The sequence below is a fragment of the Hylaeus anthracinus genome, unplaced genomic scaffold (assembly GCF_026225885.1).
Source record: "Hylaeus anthracinus isolate JK02 unplaced genomic scaffold, UHH_iyHylAnth1.0_haploid 12000, whole genome shotgun sequence".
Lineage (NCBI taxonomy): Eukaryota > Metazoa > Arthropoda > Insecta > Hymenoptera > Colletidae > Hylaeus > Hylaeus anthracinus.
The window spans coordinates 319,394-333,433 of record NW_026534347.1 but is presented as its reverse complement, the minus strand read 5'-3'; the positions used below and the strand labels follow the sequence as shown (position 1 = coordinate 333,433).

General features: G+C 44.3%; 1 protein-coding gene across 1 annotated transcript in view; it reads left to right on the top strand.

Annotated features, from left to right (window-relative positions):
* The window catches only part of LOC128890266 (division abnormally delayed protein), a 40,594-nt gene that overhangs the window by 4,909 nt on the left and 21,645 nt on the right, over positions 1-14,040 (top strand). Inside the window, exons 3-4 of the mRNA XM_054148598.1 lie at positions 8,525-9,095; positions 9,485-9,686. Of these exons, the coding sequence (XP_054004573.1) occupies positions 8,525-9,095; positions 9,485-9,686 (773 nt within the window). The remainder of the gene's footprint in view (positions 1-8,524; positions 9,096-9,484; positions 9,687-14,040) is intronic.

Below are 14,040 nucleotides of genomic sequence, written 5' to 3'. Positions count from 1 at the left end.
TCCCTTTGTCTCTCCAGCTGTTTGTTCGGTCCCTTTCGCTCGATTCGTTTCTTGATATGATATAAAAATGGCGCAGGTCTCTGCTCGAGTAACTGGAGATGTGTACAAGCGAATAAAAGGTAGAGATTTCTAAAGGTGATTTTGATTGATTTCGACAGAATTTGTACGTAACGTATTTATTTTCGATTGCACGATTATCGATAAATGAATACATCCCGCGGTTGCAACGGCATCGGTAGCGACCTGTCGATTGCACCTGGTTCGGAGAGAGCTGTGCAGAGCCGCACGTATACCAGTTCGGCGCTGCAACACGGCATATCTGGTCCTGTTTGATGTCCAGGACCGGGTTCCACGGTCCGGATCGGTCGGGTTAACGGCTGAGGAGGAAGGGAGAGAAGCCAGAGCTCGCTTTCTCGTATCCGTATAAGGCTGTGCGTGCATTGCAATTTGTAATGCTGTTCGATGCTCTCTCGAAAGTGCAGCTTGCACGAAACCTCCGGGCCACGAATTCAAAACTGGTCGGTTCATTCAGCCACAAAATTTGCTAGCGGCAATTATTGCGAGAAGGTTGTTTCGTCTTGTGGTATCCGAGCCAGAACGCGAATGGTTGGCTATACCAGAGGCTTGCATTCGTTTACTTGGAATTAATTCCCATAGATTTGATCGTTTTACGAAGACGACAAGATTATACGCGCAATTAGTTTGTCGAATCGCGGAATCGTCGCGAAACGTCGCGACGATGGTATCGGTAGGGTTAAAAGTGTTGCTCTTCGCATTCCATTTTCGCACGTGAAGTTGTTAAAACATCAACAAGTACAACCGCTGCGCTTCTAAGTGCACTCGCTGTCTCACCCAGCGGGACAGCGTTACTATTATTGTTGATGGTGTATTCGCGAATCTCGACACGTTTTACGCAAACAACATTGAACAATGGTGTCTTGCCGCAAGGAAAATTATCTCGGGATCAAATTGCATTAACGTTTTCATTTCAAGATATATGTATACGTACGTAAATCCCCTGTTGGGTTGTAGCGATATCGTCGCGATACATTTTAATGCGTATTTAGGATCGAGGCATTTCGAAGTAGCGTACGTTTCTCTTGAAATTTATTTAACGGAACAGATTACGATTTCCTAGCTGATATATCGGACGAGACATGGCTCGAAATAATACTTGAACACGGGGGAAGAAATAAACGCAAGCTTAAAACATTCTTCGAGATGTTATAATCTCGTTATTTCGGCTGCGAACCTTTTCGAGAGAATCGTTGTCTTCCTATGCTTTTGGCTCCGCGTGTGGCAAGCTGCTAGAGGGAGAAAAAGATTTTTGCACGTGCTGGGCGGGCCAGGTCATCGGCCTGCATCGCGGTAATTTATTTTAAACTCGTGACAGAACGACCAACGAAATTTCTCTGGCCGTTACGCAATGCCATCAGTTTGCTTGTCTCCGGGGTTTGTTTATCGTTTTCTTGTTATCACTTAGTATAATCGGAAATAGGAGTAATTACCGAATACTTTGATCGATTCGCTAATAGAAATCGGTAGGTACGAAAGTACCTTTTATATAGTACAGTGAGACAACGAATTTCGAAATGTCACACGACTCGGGTGAACTTTCGAAGTAGATTTTTCCCGAAAGAAGGAAAATGAAAATACATCTCCAAAAATTGTGTTACGCGCTCGCAACTGCATACGTTCCCGAGGCTATGGACGTAAATCACACTTCCGAATATCTGAAATTATATCGAATAATTCTAAATCTAAATCTAAATCTATCGTAAGAGGAAAAGAAAATCAATCGTGGCAGGGGTTATCGACCGTACTTGGTCAGACGTTTTAGTAGTTACGGACCGAATCCTTTTACGATTTATTGTATTTCGACTCGAAATATTATCAAATGTAGGCTGTCTCGGACAAAAATTGTTTAATTTTTTTTATGTTGATCGATCGAAGAGAGAAAAATGAGAAATATTTTTAGATTCCGAATAGAAGGTCGTGGTAAACTAGAAATCGTGGCGTACGATAGCGATGCGCGTAGTCTGAAAAGTTGAAAAGTCAATGTAGTCGTCCACTCTCGAGACGTCTCAGGGTCGGCGAAGTGACGATTTCACAAAAGCATGTACCTACTACGCCTGCAACGAGAAAGAGGAGGCGCCCGACGAAAGAGACTGACTAAACAACGGATTGCAGAAGAAGAGGTGGACGAAGAATCCGGAACGAACCGCCTACGCGACACAACACGATACGACACGACACGACACATTCGTGCAAGGAATCTTGAACGTCCTGTGTCATGTCGTGACATCGTATGCTTTTCCACGCGCTTGCTCTCATTTTTTTCGTCTTGACCGTCTCGTGGTTCGAGGCATGTTTTTGCGGTCGTTCCGGCCGTACATTTTCCATTTACCGAGCTACGTAATCCGGTTGTTTATACAACGAACTAGAAAAATAGCCAAACTTTGGATTCGGAACTTGAAACGATTTCGCCATGGTAGAAGTACGAGATCGTGTCTACATTGTAGTGAACGCGTGCAGAATACGTTGCATACCTAATGCAAGTTTATAGATATTTATAGTGTCGCGACACCGTATTTTTCGATCAATGCCCGTGCACGCATATACGTTCAACGGAAAATTTGTCAGCAAACAGATACTTTCTAGTATAATATAGGCTGTGTACTTTCGCGAAACGTTAATCTACATTTTTATGACAACACAACTCGAGTTATTATATTATTACCAGTGGGGGTTTTTTTTTTTTTTTTTTAATCGTGAAAATACGGGCAAAAGTATCGCTGGCATACTCGATGTGCATAGAGCTCGGTGCACATCGATGCACGCGTATAACTCGATGCGTATCACGCCGATAGGAATGCATGCTCCGCATGATGATTTAATTCAGCCGTTACTCGAATTCTTAATCAGGGCTCGCAGGCTTCATAATAATATTTCGTAACGTTTGACGTACGCTTTCTGAAAAGGCACCTATATTTTTTTTTTCTACTTCCATCAAGGTGTATGCGTAACCAATCGCGAAAATAATATTTTTTGAAATATGAAACCATAAAAGTATCCTACTCGACCTTGAATGACTATGAATCGTCGAGTTTGTCTCTCGTCGATGAGAACATTTCTTAAGCTGTTTCGTGATTCTTACATTCATGACACACACGCATCGCATTTGAAAGAAATCGTGGAACGATTATTTAATAGATTATCTAACGAAGGTAGATGTGCGTCATTGCGCAGAAATAATGTAGGACTTGTCCACTCGTATACAAATGAAAATATTTGAAATGTCTTTTATAAATTTGTACGATGCATTTTGAAATATTTATTCCTCGAGAATTCGAAGCATTGCGCTGTCGCGAAATCCACAAGTCATTTTTAATCTCATCGAGAGAGAGAGAGAGAGAGAGAGAGAGAGAGAGAGAGAGAGAGAAAGAGAGAGAGAGAAAAAAGAAAGAGGTGAAACGTGGTCGTAGCTGGACGAGTGGAAGTCGCGAGTATCGAGTCTCGCTGACGCGGTGAGTAATCTCGCGAAAGAAAAGACGACGAGAGAACGTCGCGATGGGAACGGAGAAAATGTGCAAAATGCCGTGCTCGTAACTCATGCCATTAAACCGGAGGCGGAGGTGACAATTAACGTTGGTGGGCCATTAATTGCCGTGACGGAAGGGGATGGAAAAAAGAATCGAGGCTTCTGCCTTCTTTTCCGGCTTCTCTCTTTTTGTCCCAGCGCACAGCGCATAGCGGTCGCAGCAGTGCCTATTCTGCCTATCTCATACGAGTCAGGTTTAGAAGCGGACAATGGTTCGTTCTCATCTCTAATGAGAATTCTCGCGACTCTGTTGTCCTCGACTGGAAAAACGTATCTATCGAAACGATTCGCGGCCCTCGAAGGTTCAATGAAAAATATATTTATAATCTGTTCGATTAATCAATATAATACCAGTTGCTTTCCATCTCGTACATACAATTCTTTCACACAGTCGATTTTGCCACGAAATTTACGTTTATCTGTAACAGAGGTCAATAGATAGAGTATCGACCAATAATAAGCTTGCATTATTTACGCGGCATAACTTTGAAAGGGGATAAACAGAGTGTCGTGTCGAGAAGCAAGGTCATCTTTTCAATTTATTTTTCGAAAATTCTGTTAGTTGGCTAGAATTCCCTGTTGAATTTTGGAATAACCTGTAACGCGCGAGCTCGAGCAGCGATGCATTTACGTTCGAAAATCCTTCCTAAAAGCTGTAATTAATCCGCGCACATTTGTACGCGCAGAATGGTGAACCAATATCGGCGTTATTGACCGTGCGATAATCAAACATTTGCGTAACTAATGTAACGAGCAGAAAGTCCGAGTCGCTTCGAAGGAAACAATGATTAAATTTTATTTCATCGACGCGACGTGCTTGTTTGAGACGAGTAGTTTCGTTGCCGTTAATAAAAGATGCCGAAACTATTTGCGTTTCCGGATGTTGCTTAACCTTATCGAATCTCGAGAAGTAACAGCGACTAACTTTTATTTGTATCAAAGCATCTCTGAACATGTAAAAATTTGTTGATCTTCGAGGGACGGTTCGTTTAGTCGAGCAAGCCCACGCGATTGAGTTCTGTATATTCAGCCGTTGTAAGAAGATGGATTTTCTGGAAAAAAATTGAACTATGGATGTTTGGCGAGTCTCGAGGAACGCAATGGTATTCCATAAGCTTGAAAACGTTCTCAGAGGACTCTAGTTCCCTTTCGATTCCCTGTTTGGCAAGGGTAATCCTGGATACCGGTACAATTCTAGAAGGTTGTAGGCAGTTTACGTGGGTGGTAAAGCGGTTGGGTGATCAGGTAACACGTACGATCATAGTATTGTAAAATGTAGCGTGAACCCGATCGTGTGCGTGGTACCTGTGCCTTCGCTTACGTGTGTAACGGAGCTAAACGGCTAGTTAAAAGTTAAGCCCGTGATAAGCGAGATGACCCATGTCGTCGTTGCGTCGGTAGCTTATTCTACATCTTTCTCTTATTTCTTCTTTACGTTTATTTGGTATGGGTCGCGCATCTTTCGAAAAATGCCTAACGAAGGGAATAGAACTTTTGTTTCGCGTTACACAATGAGGCAGACCCAGTCTCGTTTATCTGAACCGAGCCCCATCTTCTCTTTTTTTCCGTACAATTAATGAGTTTTCGCTAATGAGTAGTTGAACGAAAGTAATCTTTTTACGTCGTTATTTCACGTATTATGGAGATGGAACGAATGGAACGCAAGTTTTGTTCCTTTCGTAGAAACATCTCTTAATTAGTCTTGTAATTTATTTCTGATTCGAATTAAGAGAATTTTGTCTAAACCGGATAACGATAAAATGACAGTAAAATGAACCAAAGTTGACTTTTCTCGACTTTATTTATTTGAACATATGATAATGCCGTTAAACGCAAATCCGCATTTGTACCGTTTGCATTCGCCGAGCTGCTCGTCCAGGAATCGGTAGGGAGGTGAAATATAATACTAACGTAGGATTTCCGGATTTTCGGATTTTCGGATTTGCATCGGCAAAGAACGGAGGAGTTGGTCGACCGATAAAGTTAGTCTCGCTGGCGAATATATAGGCACGCTTACCAACCGGAGTCAGCTACACTGCCTTCGTACATGCACCTAGTCTCATTACGTCGCGTTCTTCCGCGAATTTCGCGCTGCACGACTTTACACTCCCCAGAGAATAGGCCTTATCTATATTTAGATAAACGATAACATAGTCTCGTAGTCTCGTACAAGTTGGCGGTCCGAAACCCGCTTTCCGTTTCCGGAAAACGTCTCGTTGCAAATCGAAACTTTTGATATTCTACGTATACCTATATCACGAGTGTGGTATAAGTAATTTGTAGTCACCAAAAACATATTTTTGTTTGGATAAAGGGAAAAGTCTGTAAACACCTGATAAGTTTACTTATCGGTGACCACGACAAGCGCAAAACGATTCGATTAATGTTTATCAGCATTTTTCGAGTCGATCGAAATCCATAACAAAGCATCGCAAAGTGCTAAACTCCGTCCTGTTCCATTCTGTTGTTGAAGAGTATCGCAAAGTCGGTATGCGTATAGGAAAAAGTGTCGGAGTTGAAAGGGTTAAAAATGGAAGGAATCTTGAACGGTTCGCGAGGGAGCAAATGGATATTCGCTAAGCAATTCGCGTATAATCGTATCAATTTTAATCTCGTCGAGTGCGCTGGCGAGCGAGCGAGCGTAATGGCGCAGAAAATTAGATTATTAATTAGCCCAATATTAACCCTGATCGGGTCTGGTGTTAAGAGACCGCGCAGATTATTACAGTAATAATTATTCTCTTGTCGACGAGTGGACGTGTTCGTCGCTCTTTGGGACCACTCGAAACGGATAAGAGCTCTTCGTCGAGCTCTCGAAGCGGCTCTTCTTTCTTTTCCCATTTTGAGTATGCGTACGTAATTAAACTCAACCACTGCACCAGTGTCGGCGTCGCAGGTCGCAGCGCGAACGCTCCGTGCACACGACAAAATCTGAAGGTTCCGTCTACGTTTGCACGCTTGAATGACACACCTGCCGTATCTTCATCTATTTTCCCTCCCAGTACAGGTATACATGTATATGCCGTTCGAAAACACACGATAGTCTCTCGACCTTTCGGTTTTAAGTTAACGCTGATCTTTCCGTATTAATCGTTACAAATACTATTATACCTTGTAAAGTTGAACAAATTTGCCGAGAATAGCTATTGGAGGGAAACGAATGAAATACATCGTCGAATGAATTGTACGCCCATTCGCATCGTCAGTTAAACGAATTCTTGTTTGCCGCGTTGTACTTTCTCGAACGAGAAATGTAGAACGGGCACAATGCGCGGATACACATTACACGTAAATCGACTCTAATTGTAACATTAATATATACGCGTATACATATACATATGCTCGTAATGGGAGAGTAACGACATTACGAGAACGTACGAGTTCGTAATACAGTGCCAAACAAAAGTACGAGTACGCTCCGTTTTTCGCATTTTTACCGCTCGTACTTTCCGCCCATAAATTTCTTTTATGGATCAAAGCTCTAATTCAATTTCATACTTAAAACTCGGAGAAAGAACGGCTGTTTTATTTTCGTAGCGACGATTATGTTGACCTTGCGGTGTCTATCGCAAAACGTTGTATACGACATGTAATAAGTATGTCTGTTTATAGTTTTTTGAAGCCGAACCCTGTGAGTTTAGGAGAAGTCGGTGGTAGGAAAGCGCGGTCTTGGAATACCAAAAGGGCTTTCATATCCAATGGTGGTCTCGAATTCGAATCGAAAGCAAAATTGGTTGAAATTTAGCTTGTTCCGAGTCCGGTCCACGGACGAAACAGCACGGTACAGTTCCCACGTGTCTTTGGCACTCCCTCCGTCTCGTCGCGTCCTCCGCAACATGGCCACCATTGGGAATCGTGCAAGCACACCATCGTCGTCGTCCATCGGCCCCGCGCACAAACAAGCCTTCGAAGCTAGGAGAAAGAAAGGCCTGGCGTGGACGCTGAATCCGAATAACACCAAACCATTCGGAGAGACCGAGAGGAGGATTCCGCGTGGCCCGAGAGAAAGGGGGAGAGAGATAAAAAGGTCCTCTCCCACACGGTGGCGCTAAAATAAAATGACCGGCCAGAGGAATGCCGAAGCTCTCTTTCCTCTGTGCGCCGTGGGATAAGAAACATCGAGAGCGAGAAGGAAGGCAAAGCGCTGAAATGGTACCTACCTACATAGGTAAAAGAAGAGTTTGAGAAGAAAGAGAGGAAGATGACGCCGGTACCCGGTAACGGGTTGATCGACGGATCGCGATCGGCTTGGTACCTACCGAGACGCTGCTGCTCCTTTCTTTTTCCGATTTTTCTGCGATTTCTTTTGCTCGTTGGACCCGTTCGTTCGTTTCTCTTGCTGTTCCTTTCGTTCTTTACCTGTCCGCTTCTGATTTTTCTCCCGCGTTCTCTTCCTCTTCTTTCATTATCTTTCTCTTTGCCGTCGATTTCCTCTGTCGTCTATGGTATTTCTCAAGGAAGAAGAAGCCGAAGAGAATGTTATTTGGCCCCTTCGTGTGTCGGCAATTTGTTTTAACTGAGCGTTCGAAGGTCCGCGAGATGGTCCTCTCTGTTTACACCGTGCGAGCCAAGTTCATTAGTCTTGGATGGCTGGTGTATTACGGTGGTATTTGTTTTCACTGTGAGAACTAACCAACGAGGAATTCCTAGGTATTCGCCGCGCTGTAGCTTTCGAACTTTTGGTCGTTCGATGTTTGGATAGTATTTTATCGAATTTCTTTGCTGCGATCCCGTTGAATCACGTTTGATCCTTTCCCCTCTATCCCCGATACATATACCTATAATCTGTACCATGTCTCGATTATCGTAAAATGTATGTAACCGATCGATGATGGATTTGTAATTTTATACACTTTTTACTTCAACGTGTTAGGTATTAAAGTTTTCGGGGTTAATCGCAACGACGATATTTTTTGTTTACAGAGACCGTGACGATGCTCGCGAGGCAGTCGGAGAACAAAACGTTAACCCTGTTCGATCAAGTGTACCGGGCGATGGCGGTTTTGAGCAAACCTTCGATAAAAGCATTGTACCAGGCGATGGTCGATTACGTGTCACCGAGCAATACACCGGACACGCTACAGCAGCCTCTTAGCCGCGACATGCTTCAAGAACGCTTCATCGAGTTCTTCACGAAACTGTTCCCCATCGCGTACCACAACGCTGTCAACCCACACCAATACGAGCAAGATTTCACGGATAAATTTAAGACCTGCTTGTACGAGACGATGGACGAAATTCAACCGTTCGGAGACATACCGAAGCAGATCTCAAAGTCGGTCAGCAAAAGCCTAGAGGCGACGCGAGTGCTCGTGCAGGCATTGACTCTTGGCAAAACGGTCCTCGATCGAACCGACAGCGTCCTGTTTTCCGGTACCAGTCCTCAGCAGGAAGCCTGCTACGGTGCTCTCCTCAGGATGACCTATTGTCCGCGGTGCAAGGGCATCGGTCCCGCTGTCAGACCCTGCAGCGGATTCTGCACTAACGTCATGAGGTGAGCACGACCATATCCAATTCTCGTAACGCAAACTTTCCTCTTTGCTACTCTCAACTCCAATCTATTACAACCAACACCACGGATTTATATCCGGGTAATTGGTTGCTACGAAACTCGCAGTGTTTTATATGTACGTGTATGTATCAACCACGGTCGACGACCGTTTCCAGCTCGACGCTATTTCTATCGACTCGGTAAGGCCTTTGACGCGATTGATCGCACTATTTCGATATCCAACTTGGCTTCTTTACGGTTGCTGGTATACACTGGCTAAACAAAAATTATATTACGCGAATTATATCGCTAAAGATAAGCATCGAAGAAAATAAATAGTTCGAGATGAATGGAACGAGACGCGGTTCAAGTTAAAAATAATTTGATTGCAGAGGCTGCTTGACGGAACCAGCATCCGAACTGGACCTCGCGTGGTCCGGTTACGTGGAAACGGTCGAGAGGCTTGTTGTGGCGGTCGACGGTCGTAACGATCCGTTGGGCCTGAATGCCGAGAAGGCTGTCAGACAATTGGACACCCGCATTTCCGATGCTATTATGCACGCAATGGAGAACGGGCCCGCGCTCGAGGAGAAGGTCAGTACCCGCCAAAAGGATTTCAACGCACTCGTAATATCTATCGTCTACGCGATATGAATCGTCTATCTGCCTCGTAGGTTACCTCGCTTTTACGTACACGACTTTCCACTAAACATATGGCTATGCCTATGTCGTTCGAAAGTACCTGCATTATTCGTCTGTAACAGCATTTTTCGGTACGAAAATCTACATCATTCACGTTTTATGCGCTTGTAATACGTATAGTAGTTGAATTCACCAGGTATCTAGAGAAACGGAGATATGTCTAAAAAGTTTTCGGCGTTCCTTGGTAAAATAAACGGCTTCGCTTATGGCGATCGTTCCACGCGATTTCTCGACCACCGTCCAAGAATTCTTTCGATCCTTTTGATCCTTTTGTCAGTCTCGATTCGCATCGCGACGTCTACCTGCGGACTTGTCCACGGTATATTTTTCTTTTCATTGTTATCGACATTAGCGCCGCCGGCAGCGAGGAACGCTTGGAACTCGTCGGAACGAACATGATGCGCCGCTCCGGTGCGCATTCTATGTACGTATTTCCATAAATTTGCTTTTTATTTAGGAGCGAAGCGGGCAGAGGGAATTTGCGGCCGCCATATATCAAATCCCTCGCGGATTAGAGGCTGTTAATATAAATGATCGCGAGAAGTTTGCGGAAACTGCACCTTCGCGTAATCTTGAATTTAGGGTCGTGCACGATATAGGCGTGAACTTTCCCAGAGCGGTCCAAAGTTTTCAAAAGATGCGTTTCGAACGAACATAACCGTCGCGTCGGCCAGTGTTGGCTCTGATATCTTACTTGGGGTAATAAACGGTAAATGGTCTATTTTATTTTATATCGTGACTGGTAATTATACAAATAAAATAGTTTATTCATATTGCGAGAAGAGATTTTCAGTTTGTATTTAGGTTGACTACCAATGGTTTTGCTATTTGCATTTGTCGGTCAAAGATCGCCGGGTTTCTCGTATTTATCTTTGACAGTTGAAATTACAGACATTTCATTTCCGTACCAGTTTCTATTTTAGATATTCACCGAGAGAAGTCTATACGTATCAATTGGGTCAATTATTCCTTATCGCGTCTTTTAAACAGATCCGAGTCAAACGATATTTAAATTAACGTGTCGTATACTCCAGCATATACATACATATATGTATATTGCAGGCTCGTTGACATCTCGTACAAGAAATCCAAAGAAAAAGTGATTAGAATGTTCCATATATGACGTAATGTCGCATAAGCGAGAACAGGTAGATGAAAATGTTCATTTTTAAGAGGTATCGAACGAGTGTGTAACGTGCGACATGCAACGTCGGGTTTGCGTTTGATACGCTGTTGAAACAGTTTATACGCTACGCTATATTTTCTCAAGATTTAGCGATCTCTACAGGAGCGTAGTCCCCTCTAACGTCTTGGTTGACGAAAGATGTTCTATCGTAAATCTAAATACTATCGAATATTCGTTAGTAAAAATAGTATCTGTTTTCGCGAGAGAGCGCGTATCGGTTGTTGGATGCGTCGATCAGCAGCTTCGTTCCAAGGCCGCGATTCTTTCTGTCGAATGATGAACGTGTAAGCGTCGAAATGAAAAATGCATGCAAGTCCGAATGATGAAAAATATTGCAAACGGGGACGAAGCATCGGCCAGAAGAAGCGGAATGAATAGACGTTATAAATTTCGTCGCGCGCGATCATCCAACTCCGGTTGCCGTAGTATCGTTTCGTATATTGTGCGCGCGATAGGCGCGTGACACCAAGGGCGTCGTAACAATGCACTTTGAACGACTCGTATCGAGAAGATGGCAAGAAGGAACGATTTAAAAGACGACGGCTAGAGTACATAATATAATGTATATATAATAAGTATGCGCGATATCGTAAAAAATGTGCGATGCGTGACTAGGGTTATGCCAAAGCAGAAGCAGAAGCAGAAGAGGCGTGCGCCCCTAATTTCTTTACTCGTATTATTTTATTAGAAAAGATAATTGTTGGCGTGAAAATATCGATATCTACTTTCGTCTACGATATAATTCGACAACCGTCGTAAACCGAACGATGAATGCCATTGGCGCGAGAGCTGATTTACTTTGCAGAAGCGAGCGATAGAATAGCGTTATCCAGGTCGAGCAAGGGAATAGTGCAACCTGAGCGACTTACACGCTCCGTCGAGCGGGACTAACGGCATATTAGCGTTTTCATCGGTACCCAACGATTAGAAACTCATCGCGCGCTCTCGTGACCATAAACTTGTGTTTCTTTTCTCTTGCTCTCCCTTCTTTCCTCTGTACCTTGGCGGCTGCCTTGAGAGTTTTCTTTTCAAGGGCTCAGACTGCAAGATAAAGGCCTAAAATCGATTTTTTCAAAGTGCCGGAGTAAAACACTCCCTCGAGTCTTTCTTTCGATTTCCCTCGGTTGTAATATCTCTGCTTCTCGTTGACGTTTCTTCGGCTATTCGGTCTCTTCTGGTGGGCCCACCTACTCTTTCTCAGTCTTTTCTTTGGTCTCGGTTCGCGTCGACGTAGGTGCCAGCACGTGGAACGCAATTAAAACTTTCTCACAGAACGTGAACGTAGAAAAGACGACAGGGCCAACTCTCGTTCGAAAGGAAAGGACCTTCTCTATATGTCCGAGTGTCCCGTGGGTGCGATATCGGATCGATTCGCAAGTGGTTCGAATCGAGTGGTTCGGTTCTATCTTACCTGCTCTAGTGCTCTACGGCCGCGGCGCGGCAAGCTGCGACCGAACGAACAAATTCGGGGCACAAGTCGAAATTGCTTCCTAAATATCGTAACGATTCGTGCATATTATTCGGCCAGACCAAACCGTAATCCACAAGCCAGGTTGCGGACATTGCATACATATTTCTTAACTTTTGTCTGCGAGTGTATAAATTTGCATGATCGTCGAGATGACTCTCCAGGTATGTATAGGCTCGCAGCCTCCTGATTTCACGTCGATCCGGACCGTACAAAAAGTACCACTTTTATTCTTTTTCTTGGTCTGTTCGCACACGTATACACGCACATGGCCACTGAATCATTCGGGCTCGCCTTTGTCCTCGATGGGAAGCCAAAAGATCGATTCATATCGATTCCATTTGCAATCGTTACGCCCGCGCCGGCGCGGCGCGGCGCACACGGAACGCGTGGTATTCCAAAAGCATTCCGGGGGAACGGAATTCCTGCTGCACATCTCGAAATTATTAATTTATCTTTGCGTTGCACGACACATACTCAGTTTTTCATCTGTGAAACAAACAAAATTGGGATGATATAAATTTTGAAGATCGAAGAAGAGAGCTTCCGTAATGGTTGAAAATGATCGGTAATACACGAGGCGAGCAGAGTTTGAGATTTTGGTTGGCATGCAGGTTGCAGAAAACGAGCGGTCGCGGTCGCGGTCGCTACGGATACTCAGGTGGGCTGTGCTTATGTACGTGTACCTGTTCGAAACCCACGCCCAGGGGGTCCCGTGGGTCCTCTCGAATCCAGTAATAATTCCCCGGGCCGGCGCGGCGCGGCGTGCCGGCGGACCGTGAGCGCATTCTGCTTGCATTACGTGTCTGCATTCCACGTGGCCTTTGGCCCCACCCCGACGCGACGAGGGCCTGAGAGATCGTTAAAGTAGCACCTTAACGGCCCTTTTACGAAAAGACGCCCGAGGTGGTGTTCTCGCGGGCCGGTGTCTCTCATTATTATTCACTCCGCGTCCTTCGAGCAAGTTTCTCTGTGTAGGTATGCGTATACCTGTCTTCGAACGGCTCAGCTTCTCGCGGTTCCTCACGTTATTCAACCTTCTTCGAGCTCGCTCTTGTTAATTTCCGCGAAAATTCAATCAGACCCTCGGTCATTGGATCGGGACCGTCCGCGCCGCGCCGATCTCGAGGAATCCCTTACGACAATTTCCTTAAAAACGAGTCGAAAGTCACGGGTCCTATTCCCATTTCTGCTGATCAAACTCTTTATTCGCAGCTTAAATACCTACAAAAAACAAACCTTTGCCGGATACCCGGTATATGATAAACTTTCGAGTCGAAGAACAAGACTATTATGTTTTTTATTGAATCATTTCATTATCGAGTAAAATGCTGTATCACCGCGGAAACGATTTTATGCACCCTCTCTATGCGTGATAAGTGTAATCGACTTATGCAAGCCAGTAAATTTGACAAGTATAACCGAAGGACGATTGAATAACATTTCAAAATAATTTTATATCGTCGCGATAATAACTTTCACGGTCGTTAGATTTATAGCGTTTAAATGGCATCCTCGACGTCTGAGCGATGTCTGACTCGAGAACCAAATCGATCAATTGGATCCGAAAGGCGGTTATTATTCCTGCGCGC